Source organism: Callospermophilus lateralis, chromosome 3 (genome assembly GCF_048772815.1).
Source record: "Callospermophilus lateralis isolate mCalLat2 chromosome 3, mCalLat2.hap1, whole genome shotgun sequence".
NCBI lineage: Eukaryota > Metazoa > Chordata > Mammalia > Rodentia > Sciuridae > Callospermophilus > Callospermophilus lateralis.
In genome coordinates this window covers 103373334-103401315 of record NC_135307.1, presented here as the reverse complement: position 1 = coordinate 103401315, position 27982 = coordinate 103373334, and the positions used below count along the sequence as shown (strand labels likewise).

Below are 27982 nucleotides of genomic sequence, written 5' to 3'. Positions count from 1 at the left end.
TTTCAGAGTTTCCACTATATCGTTAAAGCTATTCTGCATACTGTACAGATGGACTCTTCCCTACATGCTTCCTTTTTCATGTCAGCTTATTGAGCTGCAGTCTTCCATTAATGATTATTAGCCAGGTTCCCTAATTTGTCTTTAAGGTTTCTCTGAAATTAATCAGAGTCTATTATTCTAAACTTTATTCCATTTCTTAACATTAAATGTCTTTTTCACCCAGAATTTTCGGAGTGTTTGCTATATATGTACAGTTTTTTCTCTGGCATTTACCTAAAAATCCCGATTATATTTTAACATACGATTCAACTTCTGCCTCTTAGACGTTTTACCCCTTCCTCTGAACTTTAAAATTCCTTATCTGGAGCTGGGGATGTGGCTCAAGCGGTAGCGCGCTCGCCTGGCATGCGTGTGGCCCGGGTTCGATCCTCAGCACCACATACAAACAAAGATGTTATGTCCGCCAATAAAAACTAAAAAATAAATATTAAAAGTCTCTCTCTCTCTCTAAAAAGAAAAAAAAAATCCTTATCTGTACAATTGGTATTTGATTTGTTTTCTTCCTTTCCATTTGTGTATTATTTATTTTCTACAGTTGTGTTTTTTTGTTTCTGACATGAAAGTACCCTGGTTACCATTTATTATTGTCTATTATTGCATATATGTTATACAGGTGCTTAGGAAAGATTTTCTTTTATTTTTTTCCTTCTTGTTTTTAAATTTTTAAAATTTTTTTATTTTTCAGTATTGGGGATTGAACCTTTGAGCTCCATTCACAGTGCTCCCTACTCTGTTTTCCTTTCCCTTTTTTTTTTTTAAATTTTATTTTGAAACAGGATCTCACTGAATTGTTGAGGCTGGCCCTGAACTTGCATTTCTCCTGACTCAGCCTCCTGAGTTATAGGGATTATAAGTATATACCACCATACCCAGAAAAGTTTTTAAAAAAAATATTTTATTTTTTAGTTGTAGTTGGATACAATACCTTTATTTTATTTATTTTATTTTTATGTGGTGCTGAGGACTGAACCCAGGGCCTTGCACATGCTAGGTGAGCATTCTACTGAGCCACAACCCCAGCCCAGAAAAGGTTTTAGTGGATAAAAAAAAAATAAGATAATTAGAAATGCTGTGAAACAAAGTATTTGCCTATAGAAATGCTTATTATTTAACTTAACATATCTTCCATATTTCAATAGCAATTCATGTAAATTTAATGACTTCACTTCAGATATTTTAAAATGACCCTTTCTTTATTAGTATGAAATAATAAGTAATCATTAGCCTTCATAAGTTTTTAGTGATCTCTCAAAATATACTTAATATTATATTCCCATGTCATTTAATTACTAAAAGAAACTTCTAGTTGCCTTTGATTTGGATACCACATTCCTATTATATCATTAGATTTTTATTAGATCTATAACGTATTTCATATTATGTTGCAAAATCATATACCTAGTTTCTTTGTATATGTGTAAGCAAATGAGAGAGAGACAAAGAGTAAGTGTGCTGTTACTTAGTCATCTAAAACATCTTTGACTGCTAGTTAAAAGTTACTTGGTCTAGGCTGGGAATGATGGCCAGATAAACGTAGAACTGATAGGTACAATAAGTGTGCTCAAGTCATTGGATGAGAAAAATGTGATATGGTGCTTTAGAGATAAAATATTATAGATATTTAAAGGAGGTTCTAATTTCTGGCTGAGGCTCTAAGCAAAGAGTCTGAAACTAGAAAATCTCATGTAAATTGGTCTCATGTGCATTGATCATCTTAGGATACTTTTAACAGAAATCTGTTTACTTAACAGATATATTATATAATAATTTGGGGTATCAGGAATTAAATTCAGGGACACTCAACCACTGAGCCACATCCCCAGCCCTGTTTGTATTTTATTTAGAGACAGGATCTCACTGAGTTGCTTAGTGCTTCAACATTGCTGAGCTGACTTTGAACTCACAATCCTCTTGGCTCAGCCTTCTGAATTCCTGGGATTACAGGTGTGCGCCACTGTGCTTGGCTTTGTATTTTATTTGTATTTCTTATGAATGTAGTGTAGGGAAGACTATAGTTAGCTGCTGTAGCCTGACCTATAAAATATGTTCTCTTATGTATTGTGGCTAGACTTGTTATCTATTTTTCATCCTTTTAAAAATTATAGTATTTGTTTCCCCTATTCACATAGGAGGGCTTAGTACTCCAGAATCAGATAATCAATTTAATCAGTTACAGAATATGTTAAATATTGTGCAGTTAACATAGATATACAAAGACGAATGTACTTGAAAAAGGTTCTGCGGAGACAATTATGACTTATATTTCTGAGTTCTGGCCCAGACTGTGTATGTTCTAGTACTAAACTAATTCTTTGTGTTTATTTTGTACCTAAGCACATGAACCAACAGATGTCTTTCAACTTTGCTTTTAAATTTTTTAAATAACAAAGTATGTATTATATTGCAGGTTTACAGATGTTAAATAAATGTTTAGATTCTTCCAAACCCAAAGTCTTAAGAATTCCATGAAAAGTTATTGCTTTTGAAATAAAGTTTTTGAAAATTAAAGTTCTATTTGAGCTAGTGCTACAGTTGTTGAGGAAAGGTATTTTAAAACAAAATATTTTGAAAATAGGTACTAGAATAAAGCAGATCTCTTACCTATGCTTAGAAATAAAGAATCAGTTTTCTAGATTTCTGAAATGGTTTCATTTGGATGAACTCTGATAAATGATATTGTTCACTGTAATGTTGTATGTATGTCAGTTATAACATTTATCACATTTTATAATAATTGTTTATTAGCATGTGTCCTTTGTTCATTATGAACTTTAAATGCCTGAGTTTTATTAACTGTTTTTTTTTTTTTTTTGTAGATGGACAGCATGACTTTATTTTATGTGTTTATTTTTATGTGGTGCTACAGATCAAACTCAGTGCCTTACACAGCTAGGCAAGTGCTCTGCCACTGAGCTACAGCCCTAGCCCCTTATTCACCTTTTTTATTATGTATATGAGAATCATTTAAATTATATTGAGGGAAGTAAGGAAGGAGGGAAGGAGGAAGGAAGATGAAGAGAATATAACAGTTATAAGCATAAATTGCTGATAGGGGAAGTATAAAACCAATATTTTTGTTTAGGTTTGCCCTAATCATAGAGTTTAATCAGAAATAAAAGTAAACCATCCATTGCTCATGGCATATTTAATTTGGCAGATAGTAAAGTACACTGAGATAGGTTTTCTACTGGTGTATTGTATGCTCTGTAATATCTCATCCTCTTCAGCAGTTGGTGTTCTTCATTACTTTCTCTCCCTGCCCTATGCTGGGGATTGAATCTGGGGTCTTATGCATCCTAGGCAAGCACTGTATCCCTGAGCTACATGCCCAGCTCCACAGCAGTTGTTCTTAGTTGCTAAGTAGTAGGCAGATTTATCATATTATGTCAGAATTTTAGTAATAATTTCAGAAAATTTGTTTTCTCTCAATCCTTGTGTTCATGCAGAAAGTGTATTGTGAACATGTTAGTAGGAGCCATATTTCCTTTAGTCTTCTTAAATACTGGTATTTCTTTATTCTTCTTAAATACATGTTGTATCCTGCCTTAATTATCATATATCCTGGCTTAACTATTGTGTATTCCTGGCTTGACTATCATGTAATTTGAGCTTTGCTGTAATACCAGTGAACTATAATTGCTTGAGGAATTTTGCCTATGTGATTTTTGTAAAATCCAGGTTTAATATTGTTTAGGTCTTAGTTCAAAATAGTATGATATAATATTTCTGTGAGTTAGTTTGGAGGTATCTTGGTCATTATTTCTGTCGTATCATAGCAGAAACTTTTGCTTGTGAAGGCAAGCTAGCACATTTGAAGAACTAGAGATGAGAATCCAGAAAGCACAATTGGTGGATGCCTGCTTTTAAAAAAGGGGTAGAGAATAAATTTGAATTGTGTAAAAATGCTATTGTGGATGTGGAAAAACAAAAAATGTAAAACACTGACTTGGTTAATTATATTTATCCCAACAAAATTTAAGCAAATATCAGCAAAAATCTCCAAAAAAAAAAATAATATTTAGTACTTACTTTGTGTCAGGTACTATATAGCAGATGTTGTTGTTTAAGTACATTTTACAATGATGTCTTAGTGGATATTTTAGGATGTATGTAGTATATTTTGTTCTTTCCTGATTCCTCTTTATATAGACATTGAAATTCTAGTAAATATGTTTTTAAAGTTATCTGAAGGGAGGCTGGCCGCTTGAATTTCCAAAGCATAAGAAAAAGCCAGAGTTGAGCTGTGTTCATGTAAATTTTGTATGATTAAAGGTTATATGAATTTTATATGACTATAGGTTACTGGGAACTGATCATTGCTTTGAGTTTAGCTTCTCAGATATGACTTTAATGTGAAATATTTTTCTTGTACATGTTTTGAAAGCACTAACCAGGGCTTGCCTGGAAAAAGAAGGGAAATAATTAAAAAAACAATTCAACTGAATTTTCTTCTTCCTTCTTTGCAAAAGGAATTGAAGTAAAGAGTATTTTTTTTTTCTGATATTCTTTGGATAAATCCTTTCCTCTATAAGATAATTTCAAACAGGCTTGACTCAGTAGCTTAATTAGCGGTATTGCTATTAACTCCAGAGTTTCTGGGGTTGTTGGCTTAGATAGTGAATGTCAAAAATAAGGCATATGTACAGTAGAAAAACGTATCTGTTATTTTCCTTAATTATAAATTATATTTTATACTAAACTGCTGTGCTTGCAGTTGAGTCTTGTGAGACTCAACTAGCTCAGATTTAATCCAAGTTTATAGCTAACTTTCCCTTTTCCCTGTTATTTAAGTGATTAAGCCCCTTGTCAGGTTGTGTGCTACTTCTTAAAATAGCAAGGATTTTATCTAAAATTTCTTTAAATGTTTATCCTGTTTCATTACATTTGAACATCCTTTATAGAAACTATATTGAATAAGTATCTTTTATTTATTGTTTTTATTATACTATGCTTGTTTGGGTTGTTTAATTAAATAACCCAAACAAGCATAGTATAATAAAATTGTGTAGTAGTGTGATATTTTCAAACTGCAATATGTTTAATTTCTTTTTTATATCTTTTTTTAATAAGTTGTAGATGGACACAATATTTATTTTATTTTTTATTTATTTTTATGTGATGCTGAGGATCCAACTCGGCGTCTCGCATGTGCTAGGTGAGCGCTCTATGGCTGAGCTACAACCCCAGCCCTGTTTCATTTCTTTGGTAATCACATATAGTTCCTTTTTTTTCTAAATATTTATTTTTTGTTGTAGTTGGGCATAATAACTTTATTTATTTATATGTGGTGCTGAGGATCGAACCCAGGACCTCGCACGTGCTAGGCGAGCGCTGTACCGCTGAGCCACAATCCCAGCTCCCACATATAGCTCCTTTTTAAAATCATTACTTAAATACTGATTACTTTTCTACTTCTGTGACAAAATTTTGAAATGTTTTCTAAAGAATTTCATTTTTTGGGGAAAAATGAATTACAGTAGATGGGGTAGAGAGAGAAGATGGGAGGGGAGAGAAGGGGAGGGGGGATAGTAGAGGATAGGAAAGGCAGCAGAATACAACAGATACTAGTATGGCAATATGTAAAACAGTGGATGTGTAACCGATGTGATTCTGCAATCTGTATATGGGGTAAAAATAGGAGTTCATAACCCACTTGAATCAAATGTGTGAAATATGATATGTCAAGAACTATGTAATGTTTTGAACAACCAACAATAAAAATTAAAAAAAGAATTTCATTTTTAGTTGTAGATGGATACAATACCTTTATTTTTTTTTAATTTATTTTTTTATGTGGTGCTGAGGATCACACTGAGTGCCTCATGCATGCTACGTGAGTGCTCTACTACTGAGCCACAACAACCCCAGTTCTGACAAATACTTTTGATATTTGTATTTTGTGTGCATCTCTGAAATCTGAAGACACAATCACTTTGTGCTAGCAAATTTCCAAAACAGTCTGTACTGAACCAACAAATCAAGAATTTTAGTAATAATGATGAGGGACCAGTATTTGTATTTTGTGGCAGGATTTGTTGTCAGTTATTTTTTTTAAAGAAGCTTTCAACCACAAATTAAATTAAACAGAATCTCTGGATTGAATGAACAAATACTTTGTATATTTCCATTAATTTTAAGTTTGAGCTCCTAGAGATGTTCTGTAGTTTTATTATGTCACAATTTACCAAGTCAACTTGCATTTTTTATTTTAACCTATTCATTGTTTTATGTCTTTATTAAATATTTATTATATTTCAGGCATTTAGTAGTCATTAGGAATAGAGTAGCCGAATAAGACAAGTCCTTGCTATTGAGGAGGTTTTGGGTTCATGGGAAAGACAGATAAGTGTTGGTTTAGCAATGATACCTGTGAAAAAGGTTTAGAGAGGAATGTTCAGAAGATTGCTATGGCAGGCGAGGGATAACATCTCATTTAGGGGACAGGGAAGACTACTTTTAGGAAATGGCATTTAACTGACACCAGAATAATGACTAGATAAGAAGGAGTTTTTGACCAAAAAAGGGGAGGAAGTGTTCTTTGGACAAAGATACTGAGATGAACAGTGGCTTGTTCTTGGAATTGAAGGAATTTCAGTAGACTAGTGTTTAAAATATAAGGGAGCATATTTAGTTGAGACTTGAGATGTATACATGAATCAGGTCTTTGGAAGTCAGTCATGGTGAATTAGCTATGGAAGATTATTAATGATAACTTTAAGAGGTTTAAAAAGTCTACTCTGGCTGAGAATGAAGAATACTTTAGAAGGTAGAAAGAATAGCCAATGTGGTGGTGCACACTTGTAATCTCAGCAATATAAGAGGCTGAGGCAGAAGGATCACAAATTTGAGGCAATTTGGGAGACCTTGTCTCAAAATAAAAAATAAAGAGGGCTGAGGATGTAGCTCAGTGATAAAAGTAGCCCTGGGTTCAATTCCCAGTATGGAAAAAAAAAAGGGTAGTAAGACTAGATGCATTTAAGCAGGTCAGGAGGCTGTTGCACTAGTCCTCGTGGGAGGTTGCGGTTTAGATTAAGATGATACAATAAATGAAATTCACATAGCCACAGACCAAGATCATGATGAAATTCTCCTTTAAATTTAAACTATCTTGCTTATTTGAATTTGGAAACAAATTAAATTCATATACTGTTAAAAAAAAGATGAACTAGAGATTATGACAGAGGGTGAATGGATTTGAGTGATATTTTGAGGGGAGAATTAATAGGACTTGTTAATATGTACTAAGGTATAAAGAGGAGTTAAGACTGTTTTCTGATTTAAACAAATAGGTAGCTACTGAGTCCATTTTCTGAGATTGAACATCATTTAAAAAATATCACACTACTATCAAGCTTTCATTGATGCTTCTTTTCGTTTTTGGACTTGATATAAATCCAAACAAGCATATTATAATAAGACCAATAAACTAAACATTCATTGAACACAATTACTTTAAGGAATGTTCAGGTATAATTAGTTATTTTTACTGGAACAGTTATAAATATAAGGAGAGGTCATAAGTTTAATTTTGCATGTTACTTGAAATTTATGAAGAGGGCCTAGGAGAAAGCTCCACTAAATGTCAGCATTTTAGTTGAAGGGTTTCATGGTGGAGAGGATGCAGAGGCTGAAGAGTGGTAAGAAAAATAAAAGAAAATTTGAGAGCATGATTTCATAGAAGCCAAGAAAAAAAGTGTTTCAAGGAGGTAAATGGTCATTTGTTGCTTCTTGCTTCTATCCTACTGAACAGTCCCAGTATCTTTTTTTCTTTTTTTTTTTTTTTTTTTTGGTACTGGGGATTGAACCCAGGGCATGTTATCACTGAGCTACATTCCCATCCCCAACCCTTTTTATTTTTTAGTTTTATACAGGCTGTCCTCAAATTTATGATCCTCTTTCCTCAGCCTCCAGAGTCATCGGGATTATAGATGTGTGACACTGTGCCTAGCAGTCCTAATATCTTTTTTTAAAAAAATATATGTTTATTTTATTTATTTTTATGTGGTGCTGAGGATTGAACCCAACGCCTCACATGTGCTAGGCAAGTGCTCTACTGCTGAGCTATAACCCAAGCCCCACATTCCTAATATCTTAGTGCATGTAAGTTATTGTTCTTTGAATTTCTTTAATTCTATTTGCTCTTACTAGATCTAATTTCAAAGAATAGTCCAGACTTGGATATATTATAGTTATATATAAAGGTAAAGAAATAATTTTTTATTTGAGTCTGTTAATGCTTTATAACAGCCAGTATATTTTGGGGTGTTTGGTTATTATTTGAATTTGGAAACAAGTTAAATTCATTTTTGGTTATTAGAGTGTAATACACTGTCTTTACTAATTCTCTGGTCATTCAAGCACCCAGTTGTTTTTTAAGTACGGTTTGATTAATTTCTTCCTAGCTCTATGAAGCACAAATGTATTCTAGTCATTCATAGTAAAATTTTCTTTCCTATATATGTGACTTCCCCAAAATTTAATGTTTTTTTTTAATAAATAGCTTACTTTCATCTGTCAAACAAGTGAATCTTTCATATTCTTTATCTTGAGAAATCTTATAGGTCACTTTGTCCAAATAATGCTAGATGGCATTTTCCATTGTCAGTTTTACTTGATTATCTTCTTATTAATTCCTTTCTGTTGATACATGCTGTTGACACATGCTTCTTTTAGTTTTATTCCTATTGATGATGATTTATAAGTCATCCCTTTGTTTTTGTCTTGCACCAAGAAGACCGGAATTTTATTCTGAAACTCTCTTATATGTCCTAAGAAGGGAACATACTTTGATGTGGAAAGGTCGTTGGTTAGCTAGTTGAAGACTGGTTCAAACTCAAGCTATGATTTTATTTGTGTGATCTTGGTCAAGTTACCTTTCTTCCTGATTTGTGAAATTAGTAAATTTAGGTGATTTATCTTTCTAATTTTATTCATTTGTTCTATATTGGGTATCTGAATAATTGAAGTGTCCCCCTATTCTTAAATCCTGTAATTGCTTTAGTGCTTTATGTACAGTAGTTTGCTTGTCAGTTATTTAATTAGATAGTTGCATGAAGTTGGAAAATACTTATGGAAACCTTTTTTTCCTTTTCAATTGATAAATTTAATCTTCAATCATGTATAATACATTCAATCATGTGTAATCATGCTTTCATGGCATTTTTTTCCCCCTGTGGAATCTCTTTTATATGAGAAAGACTAACATTGTTCTGTTTGTCTTCTTACTTAGGATAAAGTTATTAATTTTAGCTCAAGTTTTAGTTTCATTTTTATCTTCTTTGGTAATTCTTTTATCTTCTTATTTATGTATTTCTGCTTATTTGAGGTAATTTACCTGCCTCAAGGCTACTAGCTTAGTTTGGATCTATAGTTTTCAAACTATGAAGCCCTAGAATTTCTGTGGAGGATACCCTCAGGTATGGCTCAGTAGGATGCATGTGAGCTGTCCACCTCCCCCCCGCCCCAATATTGGACTTCTGGACCATAATTTGAAAAAAAAAGGGCTTTTCTATTTTACAAAGTGTACTAGTGGAGGTAAATTTAATAATGGACTCATAATAATACTTAGTGTTAATATTGGCAACTTGTCATCAGAAAGGATTTGGGCCAGGTCTAGTAGCTCATACCTATAATAGTTGCACTTGGGAGCTGAGCAGGAGGATCATGAATTTGAGGCCAGCCTGGGCAATTTTAGTGAGACCCTGTTTCAAAATGGGATGTGGTTCTAGAGTAGAGCACTTGCCTAGCATATACTAGGCCCTGGGTTTCATTTCAGTACCAGAGGGGGAAAAATAGTAAAACAAAAAATTGAATGGTGAGACTCTTTTCAAGCATCTTTGTTAAGAAGAAGGTGAATGTTGAAAGCAAATGAATATCTGGAGACATCAGGGATACCTTAGTGAAGTAGTTAATTCTACTAGTTGCTAACCTAGTCCTACTATAAGCCTGCTCCATTTGGATGAGATAGACCTCTATTTATCAAGATAGTCCTGGTGTCTAGGACTCTGGATTACTCCAGTAGATCTTAAAACAAGATTTACTCTTAAGGTTCCTCTTTTGTTGCCAAGGTACTTGATATAGTTGAGGCTTTCATGTAGTTGAGGCTTTTCATTCTATCATTTTCAGCACAAGGATGCAACCTTTATCTGCTGCTGTTTTCGTCTGAGAATTAAAGCCACACTATCTTAAGCTAAAATAATAGTCTCGTGGGAAAAGGCAACTGCTTTTTACTCTGTATTCGATGTGTTCTGACTTATAAAACGGTACCTCTGTTTATTTTTCTTTTGCAATACTGGGGATTGAACACAGGGACACTATACCACTGAACTATATCCCTCAGATTTTTGTTTTAAATATTCACTTTTTTTAGTTATAGGTGGACTCAATACCTTTATATTATATGTGGTGCTGAGGATTGAACCAGTGCCTCACATATACTAGGCGAGTGCTCTACCACTGAGACACAGCGATAGCCCCTCATCTAGCTTTTTATTTCTTATTTTGAGATAGAGTCTTGCTAAGTTGTCAAGGCTAGCCTTGAGTTTGCCATCCTCCTGCATCAGCCTCCCAAGTAGCCAGGATTACAGGTGTATGCCACCATGCCCAACTGAGAAAGGTACCTTTTTGTATAAAGATATAGAAGGCACATCATGCTCCAGAGAACTTACGGAATCATATCCTAACTTTTTTTTATTGTTGTTGTTTATCAGTGTTCTACTACCTCTGTTACTTGTCTTATAGATACAGAATACTTTCCTAAAGTTTGGAGAAAGGAAAGCCAGCTATTATTACTACATGGTGCAATTGCATATTCAGAGTACTGAGACTGGCAAATCATTATCACTTTTTTCCCCCCCCAAATTGCTGTTTTTTTTTTTTTTTTTAACTGATTTTGACTTTAATAACTTCACCTTACTCTTTACTTTAATGTCACTGAGGAAAGCCAACAAAAATTATAATAGAACTACTGTAATTAAGATGAGAGACAAAATGCTATTGGTCCATAAAATCCAGTACAGTGATTAAATGTGAGAGTAGCTGAGCATGGTGGCACACGCCTATAATCCCAGTGACTTGGGAGGCTAAGACAGGAAGATTGCAAGTTTGAGGCCAGCCTTACCAACTTAATGAGGTACTGCATCAAAATAAAAAATACATGTTTTGAGCAACTAATTAAAAAAAAATAAAAATAAAAAGTAAAAAGGGTTAAGGATGTGGCTCAATGGTAAAGTGCCCCTGGGCTCAATCCCAGTACCAAGAATACATAAATAAGTAAATAAATACATGTACGGTTAGGAGAATAATCCCAGTTGCAAATAATGTTCTTTATGTGAGCCATTCACCTCCTTGAAGGAAATACAAGTCTATCTTTGATGATAGTGTCATATATTATAATAGCAATAAAAAGAACCAAATTTACTGAAAGAAACATTATGAAAGGGGACAGTTTAGTGATAGTGTTTGAAAATGGCTTCAGCATTAATAATCAGAATTTCTTGTGTTGTAATGCATATTTTTCAATGAAAGTCAAAGGATTTTATATATTATTTTCATCTATATATTTTATTTGCATTTGTTTAGATTTTAAAATGTGACTGCTTGACGGAGTGTGATCATGTTAAGACTACTGCAATACTGAGCATTTCTTAGCTTGACTTTTTTCATTGTATGCTTAAGAAGCATTTTTAGTATAGTAGAAAGAGTAACATGAAGCAACCAAATACCGGAGTTCTAGTGCTAATTCTTATCTCATGACCTTGAGTCAGACCCTTTGATAAAAATATGTATCATGCCTCCTTTGAGGATAAGATGAAGTAGCATATGTAAAAGTGTTCTGAGCTCTAGATAAATTCCATAAGAATGTTATAATTTCACCATTCTTATAGTACTATTATCTCAGCCAAATCTCTCAAACCTTTTACCATTAAGAATTGTGGCCAACCAGAAGTGGGCACAGTGATGCCCACCTATAATTTCAGTGATTTGGGAGGCTGAGGCAGGAGGATCATCAATTTGAGGTCAGCCTGGGTAATTTAGTGAGGACCCCTGACTCTCCGTCTTAAAAAATTATTTTTATTATGGTACTGAAGATCGAACCCAGGGCCTTGCATGTATGAGGTGAGTGCTCTACCGCTGAGCCATAACTCCAGCCCCAGAATATAATGATTTTTTAAACATTAAGAATTTTTTTTCATTGTCGTAAAATAGCAAAAAATTTACCATTTTAATGAATTTTAAGTGTACAGTTAATTCAGTGACATTTTGTGTATTCAGTTTTATGTAACCATTGCCACTATTTCCAAAGCTTTTTCGTTGTCCCAAACAGAAATTGTATACCTATTAAATAGCAAATCCCCAGTTTTCTCTTCCTCCAGCCCCTAGCAACCAGCCATTCAACTGGCTTTTTTTTTTTTCCCCCCTGAGATGGTTGTTTTGTTTCCTACCTGTCCTTGAACTCCTGAGCTCTAAGTGATCCTCCCTTCTCAACCTCCTGGGTAGTTGGGGCTCCAAACATATGCCACCCTGCACACTCCCATAGGTCTTTTTGTCTTAATGAATTTGATTATTTGAGGTACCACATGTAAGTGGCACCAGAATATTTATGATTTAATTTTATTTACCAAAATGTTTTGGCTTATTTCACTAACTTAGGTCAGATTTTCAAGGCTCCTACTCCATGTTGTAGCAAGTTTCAGAATTTCATTAGTTTTCAAGACTAAATAATAATATGTGTATATCTCATACATACTTTGTAAATGTTTCTTTAAATGGACATTATTTTTTTTCCATCTTTTGGCTATTATGAATGATATTGCTATGAACACTGGTATATAAGTATCTGAGTTTCTGCTTCAGTTTGTTTGAAAAATAGCATAAAATTTTAAGAAATGGCATAAAATTTTAATTCTAGTTTTAAGCATATACTTAAAAAAAGTATATGCTTTTAAGTATATGCTTAAAAGTAGAATTGCTGGATCATAGTAATTCTTTGTTTTAACTTTTTGAGGAGCCACCAAATTCTTTTTCTGTAACATAGTGATTTTTTTTAGTTGGACACAATATTTTATTTATTTATTTATATGTGGTGCTGAGGATTGAACCCAGGGCCTCACATGTGCTAGGCAAGTGCTCTACCACTAAGCCAGAACCCCAGCCCTTATAGTATAATGATTTTTATACAACAATGTTCACTGTAGTTTTTCTGATCCTTTTACCAGAGCTTTAAACAAAAATCAGGTTCTGTTTTGCAGTGTTTTTTATTGAGAACTTGTTGAAAAATTAAGAAGGTAGTATGTGGTTTGTCTCTCAGCCACTTTTATTATTATTTTATAATATATACTCCAACAGGAATACTGTAAATAATTTGCATTTTATAAACTATAAAATAGCATAAAGATTTGAGCTATCAAACAGATGGTAGAAGAATTAAAATTAGAAAATTGGAATCCAGTGTCTTAGTTAAATTTATGTTCAACTCCTGATAATTCATTTGTAGTTTATTTTATAGTGACACACTTAATTGTCTGACTTCTTTCTTTTTTAAAAAAATATTATTTATTAAAGAGAGAGAGAGAATTTTTTTTTTAGTATTTATTTTTTAGTTTTCGGTGGACACAACATCTTTATTTTATTTTTATGTGGTGCTGAGGATCGAACCCAGCGCCCTGCGCATGCCAGGGGATCACACTACCGCTTGAGCCATATCCCCAGCCCTTTAATATGTATTTATTTTATTTTTTTTTTAAAGAGAGAGTGAGAGGAGAGAGAGAGAGAGAGAGAGAGAGAGAAAGAGAGAGAGAATTTTTTTTAATATTTATTTTTTAGTTATCGGCGGACACAACATCTTTGTTTGTACGTGGTGCTGAGAATCGAACCCGGGCCGCACGCATGCCAGGCGAGCGTGCTACCACTTGAGCCACATCCCCAGCCCCTAATATTTATTTTTAAGTTGGGGTTGGACACAGTATCCCCACTGTTTCATTTTTATGTGGTGCTGAGTATGGAACTCAGGGCCTCGCAGGTGCTAGGCGAGCACTCCACTGCTGAGCCACAACTCCAGCTCTGTCTGTCTTATTTCTATCATTTACCAACCTTCCAGGCTTTCCTTTATTTTTTCTATTAATGCAAATTAATTTTTATATTAATAAAAGCAGTGAATTTTGGGGCATGATGTAAACTTAATTATTTTATTATCTGTACTACTGCTTGACTATGGTTTTAATCCAGTTTAAATCAACAGTGGGAATATATTTTGTATGTATAAAATGATTTTCTTATGAAATCAATATGAAGGTTGAAAGACCCTTCTTTAAGTGTTCTTAAATTCTATTATCCTTCTAGGGTGTTTATCCATCTTGTACTTAGATACGGAAGTGATGCATAATTATTTTGGGGGGTGGAAGTTTAGCATAGATTTCTTATATTGAAATTGAATTTAAATGTCTTCCTGAAGCTTTTATTCTTTATTCTTTTTTTTTTTTTAAACCATATGGAGGGCTGGGGTTGTGGCTTAGTGGTAGCGTGCTTGTCTAGCATGTATGACGCACTGGGTTTGATTCTCAGCACCACATACAAATAAATAAAGGTCCATCAACTACTAAAAAATAATAAAAAACAAAAACAATAACAAAAAACCCCCAGAAACCATATGGAATACTGTTGCTCGCAATGTTTTTCTGGTACAATAACTGGTCAATGTTTTTCTGGTACAATAACTGGCTGAATAATAAATTCCTAACAGTATAGTCCCTGGATGTTCAGTCTATTTAACAAAGATGCTCTTTTAGAGGATCTTTTTAGAGGTAGTACTTTTGTAGTAAGTTGAATGAAAAGTATTTATGTAATGATAAATCAATGATTTTTTAAAAAAATACTGTGATCCTTTATAAAAAACAATACATGTACTTATATATGATCAAGAATTTCTTGTCTATCAGTTGGCAAAGTAATTTTATGAAGAGACCTGTGTGCAACAAGAATTCAGGCAAGATTCCTATTTATTCAGGACAGTCTATTTTAAACTTTGTTTATAGAATTCCCACTTAGATGCGTTTGGTTTTGTTGATGACTTCCTTCAGTAGGTTGGAACCTTAAGGCTCTTGTATATCTTCATGACAGTCCTTGGGCAGTTGGAAAGCCTTAGGAGTTTTTTTTTGATGATAGTTTTTGGCAAGTGGAAAGTGAGTAGACCCTTAAAAGGGTGACAAGATTGACATGAAATTAAGGAGAAGAGGAAATAGACAATGTTTGAAAAGGGCCACAATTTTGGAAGCTAGTAAGTATGCCCTACTGAGCCCTATTTACATAAAATATTACATAGTCATCTTAAGTATATAGTGTGGGGTAAGTTTCACTTATGAAACTTTCAAAGCAACATACAGAATGTTTCCATCATACCAAAAAGTCTACTTATAATCATTTACTCTTACTTTCTCCCCACCCCACACAACAACTGACCTGCTTTCTGTCACTATAGATAGGTTTTGACTTTGTGTATTCTTTTGTGTCTTCACAAAAGTGCCTATTTTCAAGTGTTTGAACTTTTTAATACTAAGTAGTTTGCCATTCTATGAATAAGCCACAGTCTCTTTACTTGTTGATAAACGTTTAGGTTATTTACTGATTTTGGCTACTGGAAGTAAAGTTGCTATGGACATTTGTGTCCAATTCTTTGTGTAGACATATGTTTTATGTTTTCATTTCTCTTAGAGTGGAATGGCAGGGTCATGGGGTTTTTGTGCATAACTATAAGAAACTGCCAAACAGTTTTCTGTAGTGGTTGTACTGTTTTGCATTACCATTGGCGGTGTGTGAGAGAGTTCCAGGTGCTCAACATTCTACAAGCATTTGGAAGTGTTACTCTAGGGAGGTGAATGGTAGTGTCTGACTCTGGTTCTGATTTGTTTTACCATGTTGATTAATGATGTTATGTAGGTTACCATGTGCTTGTTAGTTAGAAGTGTCTTCTTTTGTGAAGGGTTTGTTCAAATTGAGCTATAAAATGTTTTTATTTATTTTGGATATAAATTCACAGTCAGAGATAGATATATATATATATATATATATATATATATATATATATATATATATATATATATATATAATAAATAATTAATTAATTAATTACATGTTTTCTCCCAGACTGTAGCTTGCCTTTTCATTTTGTTATTACCTCTCACGGAGCAGAAGTTTTGAATTTTTATTGTCCATTTTATGATTGTGCTTTTGTGTATTAAGATACTTTGACTCTTCAGGCCATGATCTTTTTCTCTTAGATAGTTTTATTATAGTTTTTACATGGAAGTCTGTGATCCAATTCAGTTTGATTTTTCTGTATGACAGAAATTAAGACTCAACTAATATTTTTGGTATGGAGATTAGTTCTACTAGCAGTCTTTGAAAAGCCTATCCATTCTCCATTTAATTGCCTTGATTTCCATGTTGAGGTCTTGTTTCTGGATTGTTGTTATGTCTTTGATTTGGTTGATCTGTGCATGTCTGTATGTCACCGTTTTGATTATTGTAGCTAAATATACTCCACAGAGTCCAGTTAGGAGACAGAAAACCAATAGAATATTTTGAAGAATTAAAGTTTAATATAAAGAATTACTATCTAATAATTAGCTACTAAAAAGGGATGAAAGAAAGAAAAGAAAACAAAACTGGACCTGAGGGAGAGATTGGGTCTCTTTTCCATTGGGATTCAGCTGTAATGGCAAGGATTATGGAGCCCATCAGAGAAACTTCTTCCTTGAATCAGAGTTGGTCCATGGACGGTAGGCAAATATTGGCAGATGTTATGTAGGTTATCAGTCAAAACTGATAACAAATTTTGCTTGAGTGTGAATGCCACAGGTGTCCCAGGTGCATGCCAAGAAAGAAAGTACCCTGGAACCCGCAAGAAAGGTACTTTACCCCTGCAGTGCTACTTCAGAGCCCTCTGCTGACAAAACTTATTACCACTGAGAAAGGAGAAGTGATTATAGGTTCCAAGAAGGCAGTGTAGTGTAGATTAGGATCCCAGAGGTAGTGAACTGATAACTATTACAGTAAGTCTTTTTTAAAAAATATATATTAGCTGTAGATGGACACAATACTCTTATTTTATTTATTTATTTTTATGCGGTGCTGAGGATTGAACCCAGTACCTCACATGTGTGAGGCAAGCACACTGCCACTGAGCCAAGATCCCAGCCCACAGTAAGTTTAAAGATTCAATAGTATATAAGATGTCAGGGTGGGGTGGGGTGTAAATATTAGAGCTACCTTGTGAATGTCTATAGTAAAATCTGGAATTTTTTGAATCTATAGATAATTTGGAAATAGTTTACATTCTTACCTCCCCTCCACCCCATTGGAAATTGAACCTAGTGCCTCATGAATGCTAAATGCATATTATATTGTGTCCTACCCCCGCCCTGACATCTTAATACTATTGAATCTTCAGATTCTTTAGTTTCTTTCTTTTTTAGTGTCTTTCAACAGTGTTTCATAATTTTCACCATAAAGGCATTGTACATCTTTTGTTAAATATATTACTAAGTACTTTTTAAAAATGCTATTGTTAGTAGGGTTTGCTTTTTAAATTTCATTTTTGTTGTTTGTTGTTAGTACATAAAATATTGTATTTTTGTCGTGTTAGTCTTATTCTCTGACTTTGTTTTAAACTAATTATTTCTAGTAGTTTTTCTAGTATTTCTGGTAGTTTTTCAATAGAGCTTTTAGGATTTTCAACATAGATGATTATGTTGTCTTAAACTAAAAGCAGTTTTATCCCTTCATTTCCAAACTGGGCTTATTGAACTAACTGGGACATTTCATACAGTGTTGAGGAGAAGTGGCAAGTGTGAACATCTTTGCCTTATTCCCATCCTTAAGGGGGAATTGTTCAGTCTTTGTCCTTAAATATGATATTAGAGGTTGGTGTTCTATAAGTGTATTTTATCAGGCTGAGGAAATTCCTGTCTTCCTAGTTTGCTGAGAATTTTTTATTCTGAGTGAGTGCTAGAATTTATCAGTTGCTTTTTCTACTACTAATGAGACCATTTTGTAGTTTTTCTTCCCTTCAAATTGGTAAGTTATATTGATTGATTTTAGAATGTTAAACCTACCTCTCATTCCTGGAATAAACTCACATGATCATGATACATTCCCCCCCCCCCCCCCCCCCGCCATTTCTGCCCTTCTCTTCTTGTAGCTTTTTTTCCCCCCTCATTATGCTCATGTTTTTTCAAGTTTTACACTTATGTTCTTAAACATATTTACAATATATAGACAATAAAATCCTTGTCTGTTTATTCCATCATCAGGGTATTTTTTTGTTTTTGTTTTTTTCTTTTTCTTTTTGGACTGTGTAGGGGATCAAACCAGGGCCTCAGGCATGTAGACATCCTTAGCACTTAACTGAGTGGTGTTTTTTTTTTTTTTTTTTCCCCTGCTCTTATTTGGATTTTATTTCTTTCCTTTTTATATCTGATAATTTTTTTTTTCCCTCTTGTGTGTTTGTGGTACCAGGTATTGAACCGAGGGCCTTGCATATGCTAAGCAATTGCTCTACTAGTTGGCTACATCCCCAGCCCTTTTTTATTTTGAGATAGGGTCTTGTTAAATTTCCCAGACTGACTTTGAACTTGTGATCCCCTGCCTCAGCCTCCCGAGTAGCTGGGTGGGTTGCTGGGTGTACAGGCATATGCCACTCACTGCACCTGGCCTAAAACAACTTCTTTCTTTTAAAACAACTGTTAATTCACAGAAGGTTTCAAAGAAATATATAGGAAGTTCTTGGGCACCTTTCTTCCAGTTTCCCCCAATTTTAACAACTTTATACAAATATATAGTTTTTTTAAATATTTATTTTTAAGTTTTAGGTGGACACAATATCTTTATTTTACATATATATGGTGCTGAGGATCGAACCCAGTGCCTTGTGCAAGTTAGGCAAGCGCTCCACCACTGAACTACAGCCCCAGCCCACAAATATATAGTTTTAAAACTAAGATTGATATCGGTGTGATGTATACAGCTTTTTCAGATTTTACCAGTTCCATGTGTTTGTGTGCAATTCAGTGTAGCTTTATCACATATAACCTTGTGTAAATATCACCACAATTCAAATACTCAGCTTTGTTATCGCCACAGAATCTTTTATCCTTTTATAGCCACAATTGTTAATTGTCTAACAACCATTAATTGGTTCTACATCTTCATAATTATATTATTCAGGAATGTTACATAAATGGTATCATGCAATGCACATTTCTTTAGATTGACTTTTTTCACTCAATGTAAATTTTTTGAGGTTTGTACAAGTAGTTGTGTTTGTCAATAGTTTGTTCCTTTTTACTAAATTCTATTCCTTGATAAAGATGTACCTTAGTTTAACTGGGTTTGGATTTTTTTATTTTTATTTTTAAAGTGTGGTTTGTTTTGCTGAATAGTACAGTAACTTGTGAATCAGCTTGCCCCTCTTTGAGACTTGTTTTTAAGCTTTTTCTTTTTTTTTAAAGTTAGGGTACAGTCAAAAGTAGCCCTTACTCTAGACCTAGTTTGCCCCTATTTTTTTTTTTCCTTTCTTTTTTTTGTGGTGCTGGGGATTGAACCCAGGGCCTCACTTATTCGAGACAAGTGTTTTACCACTGAGCTATATCCCCAGCATGCCCCTATTTTTTTTTAAAGAAGTAGCCTTTCTTAGTTGTCTACTGAATGACAACAGTTTCTTTCTGTGCTTGATCAGAACTTGAAAATTATCTCTATCTCTTAAAAAATCTAGCAATTGGTCAACTAATAGCTTCCAGTAATTGTTTTTTGGCCTGCTTATGTGGAATCTTCCTTTATGTATCCTTTTTATTATTCAGCCAAAGATTAAATGGTGAATGTCTTTGCAGATTTCTGTAGCTCTTTTTCAATGTTGCATCTTCTTTTCACCTATTTTGCCCTGCAAAATCTAGGTGCCTCCTCTGTCTCTGAGACTTAGCAAGACACTGTGCTATCCAGGGGGTTTCATCTTTCTTAAGTCATGGTCCAGAAAGGCATAGTGGCAGGTACTTGTAATCCCAGTTATTCAGAAGGCTGAGATAGGAGAATCCCTTAAACCCAGGAGTTGGAGGCCAGCCTGGTCAACAAAGCGAGACCCCATCTTTAAAGTTCTTCCAAGCAGAAAGCTGGAGCAATTATGGCTCATCCTGTTCATTTTTCCTTGTTCAGAGATCACAGCCTTCAGTGCTTATTGCCTATTGTCTGAAAATAGTTGTTTCACATGTATCACTCAAAAACAGTATTTTTAAATGAGAAGGCATGTTCAGTAAAAGCTTCTCTACTGTTTATTTCTAAGACAGTTATTTGGAAGTTGAAATATATTTTTTTGAATAAAAAGCAGAATTTTTCCTTTTATATATCAAGATGTTATCTCAAGTTGAATGTTTTTTTGAATAAGAAATAGATTCATATATATTCATATATAAAATTCAAAAGTTACAAACAGGTATACAGTAAAATCTCCTTCCCTCTTGTTTCCCAGTAACCATTTCCCATTCCTGGAGATGGCCATTCTTATTAATTATCTTGGGCATCCTTCAGGAGATTTGATGCATATTCTGGCAATGTGTATCTCATACAGACAGTCTCGTCAGAAAATGTGGGTATATTCATTCTTTCCCTTATGATCATTTCAAAGAAATGGCTTGGTCCCTTTTCTGTACTTCTCTCCCCCCCCTTTAAATCTTACTATAATTATGGAGCTTTGATTTCATTACATGTAAAATTTTATGTTCTTTTTTCAGCTTTGCGATTTATACTTATATAAAAATACCACAAAATAGCTTGATTGTTCCCAGTCTTTAAAAAAAATATTTATTTTTTAGTTGTAGTTGAACACAATACATTTATTTTATTTATTTAATTTTATATAGTGCTGAGAATCGAACCCAGGGCCTCGTACATGCTAGGAGAGCACTCTACTGCTGAGCCACAACCCCAACCTGATTGTTCCCAATCTTAACCTTTGTTTGTGTGTGGTACTGGGGCCAACTCAGGGTGTCAACCCAGGAGCACTCTATCACTAAGCTACATGCCCAGCCCTTTTTATTATCTGTCTTGAGACAGGATCTCATTAAGATGCAGAGGCTGGTCTACAACTTCTGATTTTCCTACCTCAGTCTCCTGAGTAGCTGGGATTATAGGTGTGTACCACTGTATTCAGTTCCCAATCACATTGGTAAGATGAATATTCTTTATGTAATGTTTTCTAACACCAATAACCAGTTCTCTTGATTCTCCAGACACCAACTGGGTGTTCTACAATTCAGTTTAATTCAGTTCCAACAATAACTACCTGGATTTAGCTCAGACTCTATAACTTAAGGGCTCAGTTCCATAAGACTGCTTTGTGACCTTAGACACCAGTCTTAGGTTCTATACTTTTGACCAACCTGCTGTAAATCAGGAGTTCCACCATTTCTTCCTAAAGTTAATTTGCTAAAATTGTTCATGGAACTCAAGAAAATAATTTACTTACTAATTCCAGTTTATTATAAAGGACATAACTCAGGAATAACCATAGCCAAATGGAAGAGATGCCAAGGATAAGGTATGTGGGAAATGGCACAGAGCTTCCATACCTCTCTGTGCATCATCTTTGCAGCATCTCTGTGTGTTCTCCACTTTGGAATCTAATCAGATTTTATTGTTTTTTTTTTTTTTAAACAGTTGTTGTAGATCTTAATAATGACTCTCCCTGTAGTCCTAGGCATTGATTTGGCTGGGACTGATATTCCAACACTCTAATCACTTGGTCTTTCAGATGACCAGCTCCATTCTTGGACTGTTTAGGAGTTCCACCCTCTGTCACTTCATTATTTTAAAGTTAGATGTGCTTGAAACAGACTTTTGAATAGGACTGAAAGATAATCCTGTCTTTCAGGGTAATTCAAGGGTTTTAGGAACTTTTTGCCAGGACCTGGGGGCAAAAGCCAATATATTTCTTACTATATCATAATCTTTTAAAAATATATTTATTTATTTTTTGAAAAGTACCAGGAATTGAACTCAGGGGCACTCAACCACTGAGCTACATCACCAGCTCTATTTTGTATTTTATTTAGAGACAGGGTCTCACTGAGTTGCCAAGTGCCTCATTTTTGGTGAGGCTGGCTTTGAACACCCAGCCTCCTGAGCTGCTAGGATTACAGGCTTGTGCCACTGTGCCTGGCCTATATCACAGTCTTATATTATGAAAGTAATTTCACTTATGTGCAGGTATGCATAAGATAAAATTCTAGACATGGAATTTGTGTATTAACAGCTATGTGCTTTTGTAATTAATTTTTTAACAGTTTTCCTGCTACAGAGTTTGTATCAGTTTATTCATCTCAAAAGTGTACATATGCAGTGACTTGGTTTATTATTCATACCACTCAATATGTTGCAAATCTATGTTGTTTTAAACAATGGTTCTATGGTACTCTTCAGAACATATTTGTAAGATAAAATAGTATACCCGCATACTTCTTTTTTATTTGTCACAATAAACATTGAGTAGAAATTTTCCATGTGTAGACTATTATAAATTTTCCATGTGTAGACAAAAGACAAAGAGTACATGATACTTTAAAGAGCAATGATAGCCATTTTTTTTGCCATTTATTGTGCATCTCCTATGTGCCAACCATTATATTGACTTTATATATATTATAATCTCTAAACCTTAAAATAATTTCACAAGATGATAGAATTCATTGTCTTCATAGGAATCTTGGGCTAATAAATTTCAGGCTTAAGATTTGATTTCAAGTTTGATTCTGCCCCCTATGTTCTTATCATATTTTAAAGATTAGTGACTAATGTCATTTAGTTCACTTTGGTATTTCAGTCTTTCTCTCTCCTTATAGTGGACAGTTAGAATGCTGTGATTTCAGGCAATGTCCTGGTCTTTTGAAGTTCTAGTTATCAAATTAAAGAAGGCCTAATTATAACTTGTAAGAATTTAGAAGCTCCAAGGCTAAGGAGTTGAAAGTGTGTGTGTGTGTGTGTGTGTGTGTGTGTGTGTGTGAGAGAGAGGGGGGGGGAGAGATATGTCTGTGTAAAAGAAAGCATGCACACTTGCCTTTCTGAGAAGAGATGTTAATTATCTTATCTTAAATAGATGCCTCTTTGCTGTACGCTAACTTATTAGAGTTTTGAAAGTTATGGGAAAATGTTAAAACTGCAGATTACTGGAGAGAGAAGATGGGTACAAGTAGTGGTGAATAATAGTAATTGGGTCATGATGCTTGATTTTTATCTCCCAGTAACTTAGTTGTTGTTTGAATGGTCTTGTTTTACTATGTAAGATTTGGCCTGTCCGCATTATTTTAAAATATATCCTAGATATTGTTTTAATTATATATGATTTAGAGTCTACCACAACCACTAAGTTGACAGTGCTTTTGTAAGAAAATTTTGGTCAGTATCTTTCCCAAGTTGGCAAATTGTGTGACACAACTCACATTTTCCAGACTTATTTAAAAAAAACAAAAAACAAATAGTTGTTTACATTTTGGATTCTTTTAATTTCAGTTTTTTTTTCCCTTCCCATCCCATTTGCAGACATTTCAACCTACGAATGAAGAGGGATACTTCCCTTTTTAGTGATGAATTTAAAGTAGAAACATCAAATAAAGTACTTGATTATGATACCTCTCATATTTACACTGGACATATTTATGGTAAGTTCAACCTTACATAATCCCTTTCTTTAATTTTTTTTTTAACACAAGGAAGTATATATTTAAAAAAAAGTATATATTTAAAAAAAAAAGGCATAAGAAAAGTATAAGGGGCAGGGAGGTAGCTCAGTGGTATAGTGCTTGCCTAGCATGCTTGAGGTCCTGGGTTTTTCCCCCAGTTAACAAAAAAGGAAAAGCAAGGCATAGCAGATATTTCAGAAAAGTTAATACAAATCTTGAGGAGAGGGAACATAGAATTCAGACTGTTGGAGGCAGTGAAAATGACAGAATACCTTTCCATTTAGCTTCCCAGAGTACTAGCAGATGCTCAGATTCTCTTTAATTAAGAATCAACCCTGCCAGTTTGTCATCTGGGGCCCTTGATCTTGGAAGTCCGCACTCAAAAAGCAGCTATATTGTCTGTGCTATGGATCTTTGGTTCAGATTTGGATGATTCCTGGGGATGGATGTTAGATGGAATCATGGCTACACATCAGGGAAGAAGAGACGGTGGGGTGGGGAGGTGTTGACAACTGATTCAGACAAAGATGACCACAGGTGATTCTTACTTAGGAGATTTCTTCTGTATCACAAGACAATCCTGCTAGTTTTGCACATTCTTCTTCCCAGCCTTCCACACAATGAGCCACTTGCCTTTGCCCTAGAAGTTCAAACCAAGCCCCTATAAAAATAATCCCTGAATAAGAGTGATCTACCTTGATCCTCTTTGAGCATAATATATGCTAATACCTTAGACCTGTAGTAAATTTTATGAGTTCTTTATCCTGTTTAAAAAAAAAAAATTCTGATGAGAATGAGTGAGTTGTGAAGGGTAGGTGTTTTTTGAAAAAAGAAGTGATCTTTGGACTTGTCTTTACATGTATGTTTATGTGAATTATGAGATAACTAGCTTCTGAAAGGTATAAATATTTTTGAAATGTATAAAATTTTGACATTTAATTACTTACAAACTGTTAGTATTTTAAAAAAATTTTTTTGATGGCTTTTGATTTTCTGATCTTCCAAGGAAGAAATTAACAGTAACTTAATTGTGTTTTGTAAGAACACAGGGAAAAAAAAACAAAACACCAAAAACAGAGCAAAGATTATATTAGCTAAAAATAATGTGATGAAGCCATTCATTTGAAAATCTTTTCAGGTTCTTCCTTCATGAGATTCTGTTTGATTTTCTTCAGTTCTAACAAATTTCTCTCTTGACATCATTTTAAAAAGTTGTAAGGAGCTGGGTGCAGTGGTACATGCCTGTAATCCTAGTGACTTGGGAGGCTGAGGCAGGAGGATTGCAAGGTTGAGGCCAACCTTAGCAGTTTAGCAAGGCCAACCTCAGCAGTTAAGCAAGACTCTGTCTCAAAATAAAATAAGTAAGTAAGCAAGTAAGTAAATAAATAAATAAATAAAGGGATATAACTCAGTAGTAAACTGCCCCTGGCTGGGTTAAATTCCCAGAACCAAAAACCAAACCAAACAAACAACAACAAAAAACGTTGTTCGGAGGCATGAGTGGCACACTTAACCTTAAAAATTACATATGACAAATAGTGTGGGAAGAACAGAACAATTATAAAAGTCATAAAATAACTTTAAAAACAGTCGGAGTCAGAATAGAGAGGAAGAGCATGAGAAGATCACCACTAAACAGGGATGAGAAGGGGGAGGGAAAGAGAGAGAGAAGGGAAATTGCATGGTAAAGGAAGGAGACCCTCATTGTTACACAAAATTACATATAAGAGGAAGTGAGGGGAAAGGGGGAAAAAAAACAAGAGAGAGAAATGAATTACAGTAGATGGGGTAGGGAGAGAAGACGGGAAGGGAGGGGATGGGAGGGGAGGGGAGGGTAGAGGACGGGGGATAGTAGAGGTTAGGAAAGGCAGCAGAATACAACATACACTAATATGGCAGTAGGTAAAAAAGTGGATGTGTAACCGATGTGAATCAGCATTATGTATATAGGGTAAAAATGGGAGTTCATAATCTGCTTGAATCAAATGTATGAAATATGATATGTCAAGAACTTTGTAATGTTTTGAACAACTAATAAAAAAAATGTAAAAATGTTAAAAAAAAACAGTCGGAGTCTTCTAGGGTACTGGAGGAGGGCAAAATGTCATTGTGTTGTAACTGTACGTTAATAAATACTCAAGATGATCCCCAGTTTTTAAGAGAAATTGAAATTTATTTCTATATATTAGATTTTCACTCAATCATAAATTATGAGAACATAAATGCTTATAGAACTGTTTTAGATTTTTGACTATGCCAAGTAAATGAGGCGTTTCTATATGTAAACTTTCTTATTTATAGACTAATGCTAGTTTTTAAATGTTTTTTGTGCTCTTATAATTTTGTAACCAAAGGAAAGTGTTTTTATATCAATCTAGTGTACTGTTACTTTCTTGATCATTTATCTTGGTGATCAAATAACTTCATAGTCTCTGCCCTTTTTTGCTGTGTGATGTTCAAGAAAAGTAAAAGTGTATAAATGAATTTGCAGATAAAAATGATATAATTTAAAATATGTGTCTTGGGCTCTTACTATCAGTATATAATTAATTCAAAGTCAACTAATTATATTTCAGTGTATAATTAATTCAAAGTCAACTAATTATCCCTAACAAGAAAGTATGGAAAGCCTGGTGCTGGAGATATAAGTTTAATGGTAGAGCATGTGTTTAGCATGTGTGAGGCCTTGGGTTTAATCCCCAGCATGGGATAAAACAAAACTAAAAAGAAATTATGGGGAAAGCCTGTTTTTTTCTTTGATTCTTTTCTTTTTGTGATACTGGGGATAGGGCCCATGGAAGCCTGTTTAATGAGAGTTAGACATTTTTTTTTTTTTTAGGTTTTGCTATGTTGCCCAGTCTTGCTTTCAACTCCTGGTCTCAAGGGATTTTGATCCTTCTTCTTCAGCCTCTTGAGTAGCTGTGTTTAAGGACTTATACTACCATACCTGGCTTCAGTAAATATGACTTTTAAAACTTCCTTAAGGGTAGAAGGTGTGAATTTGTAATCCCAGTTACTGGGAAGGCTGAGATAAGAGGATACCTTGAGCACAAAAGAAAGTGAGTCCAGGAGTTTGAGGCCAATCTGGGCAACATAGCTAGAAGTTAACTCTAAACAATAACAAAACCGAAAAGAATAGGGGAACTGGGGAGTGTTGCTCAGTGGTAAAGTACTGGTATAGCATGCTTGAGGCCCTGAGTACCATCCCCAGCATGGAAAAAATTAAGTAAAAGCCTCTTTCTCTATTTTTCACCCCTTTATATCATTTGATTTTGGTGCTCAGATTTTGTGACTTTATTAAAATCTCAAAGTATCCTTCCAGTATTTTATTTTTTTATATTTGTAGTTGGACAGCATGCCTTTATTTAATTTAATTATTTATGTGGTGCTGAGGATCAACCCAGTGCCTCACACATGCTAGGCAAGTTCTCTGCTACTGAGCTACAGCCCCAGCCCTCCTTCCAGTATTTTCTTTCACTATAAAACTATAATTGATGGAAAAGTATTATAAATCTTTGTCCAATATCTCAAAAGGGATTGTTGATATACCTTTGTTCAAATTGCTTTTGAAATACTTAACGTGTTTCCATTTTAAAATGGTTTTATAAAAACCTCAAGGTGTCAAGGAAGTCAAAAGACTTTAGTATGTCAGGTGGGAAAGGAGTTTTTTTTTTTCTTACAATATTTAAAGCAAAATTTTCAAAAAGATTCTTTGAGTATATTTATTCTGAAGGTGTATACTTTACTAGTGGGTCTCCTTGCTTCTAAGTTTAAGTTAGTTTAACAATTAGTTTAACAGTTACTTATTAGTTGATTTACTATGTGGATGCCAGGTACTGGGCTAGATGCTAGGAATGATTGCCATAAAGATTGATGTTCTATACCATTTGACCCTGTTATTCTACTCCTTGGTATATGCCCTAAGGACTTAAAGTCAGCACACTACAGTGACACAGCCACATCAGTGTTTATAGCAGCTCATTTCATAATAGCTAAGCTATGGAACCAACTTAGGTGACCTTCAACAGATGAATGGGTAAAGAAAAAGTACATTGTATATGTACACAGTGGAATATACTGAGGCATAAAGAAGCATGGAATTATGGCATTTACCAGAAAATGGATGTAACTGGAGACTATCATGCTAAGTAAAATAAGCCAGTCCCCAAACAAAAGGCTGAATTTTCTCTCCGATATATGGA

The 27982-nt window shown here is 34.2% G+C and overlaps 1 protein-coding gene across 2 annotated transcripts in view; it reads left to right on the top strand.

Annotated features, from left to right (window-relative positions):
• The window catches only part of Adam10 (ADAM metallopeptidase domain 10), a 159775-nt gene that overhangs the window by 41634 nt on the left and 90159 nt on the right, over positions 1–27982 (top strand). For both annotated transcript variants that reach the window (XM_076850856.1, XM_076850855.1), the window contains exon 3: positions 23641–23759. In XM_076850856.1, coding sequence (XP_076706971.1) covers positions 23641–23759 — 119 coding nt within the window. The remainder of the gene's footprint in view (positions 1–23640; positions 23760–27982) is intronic.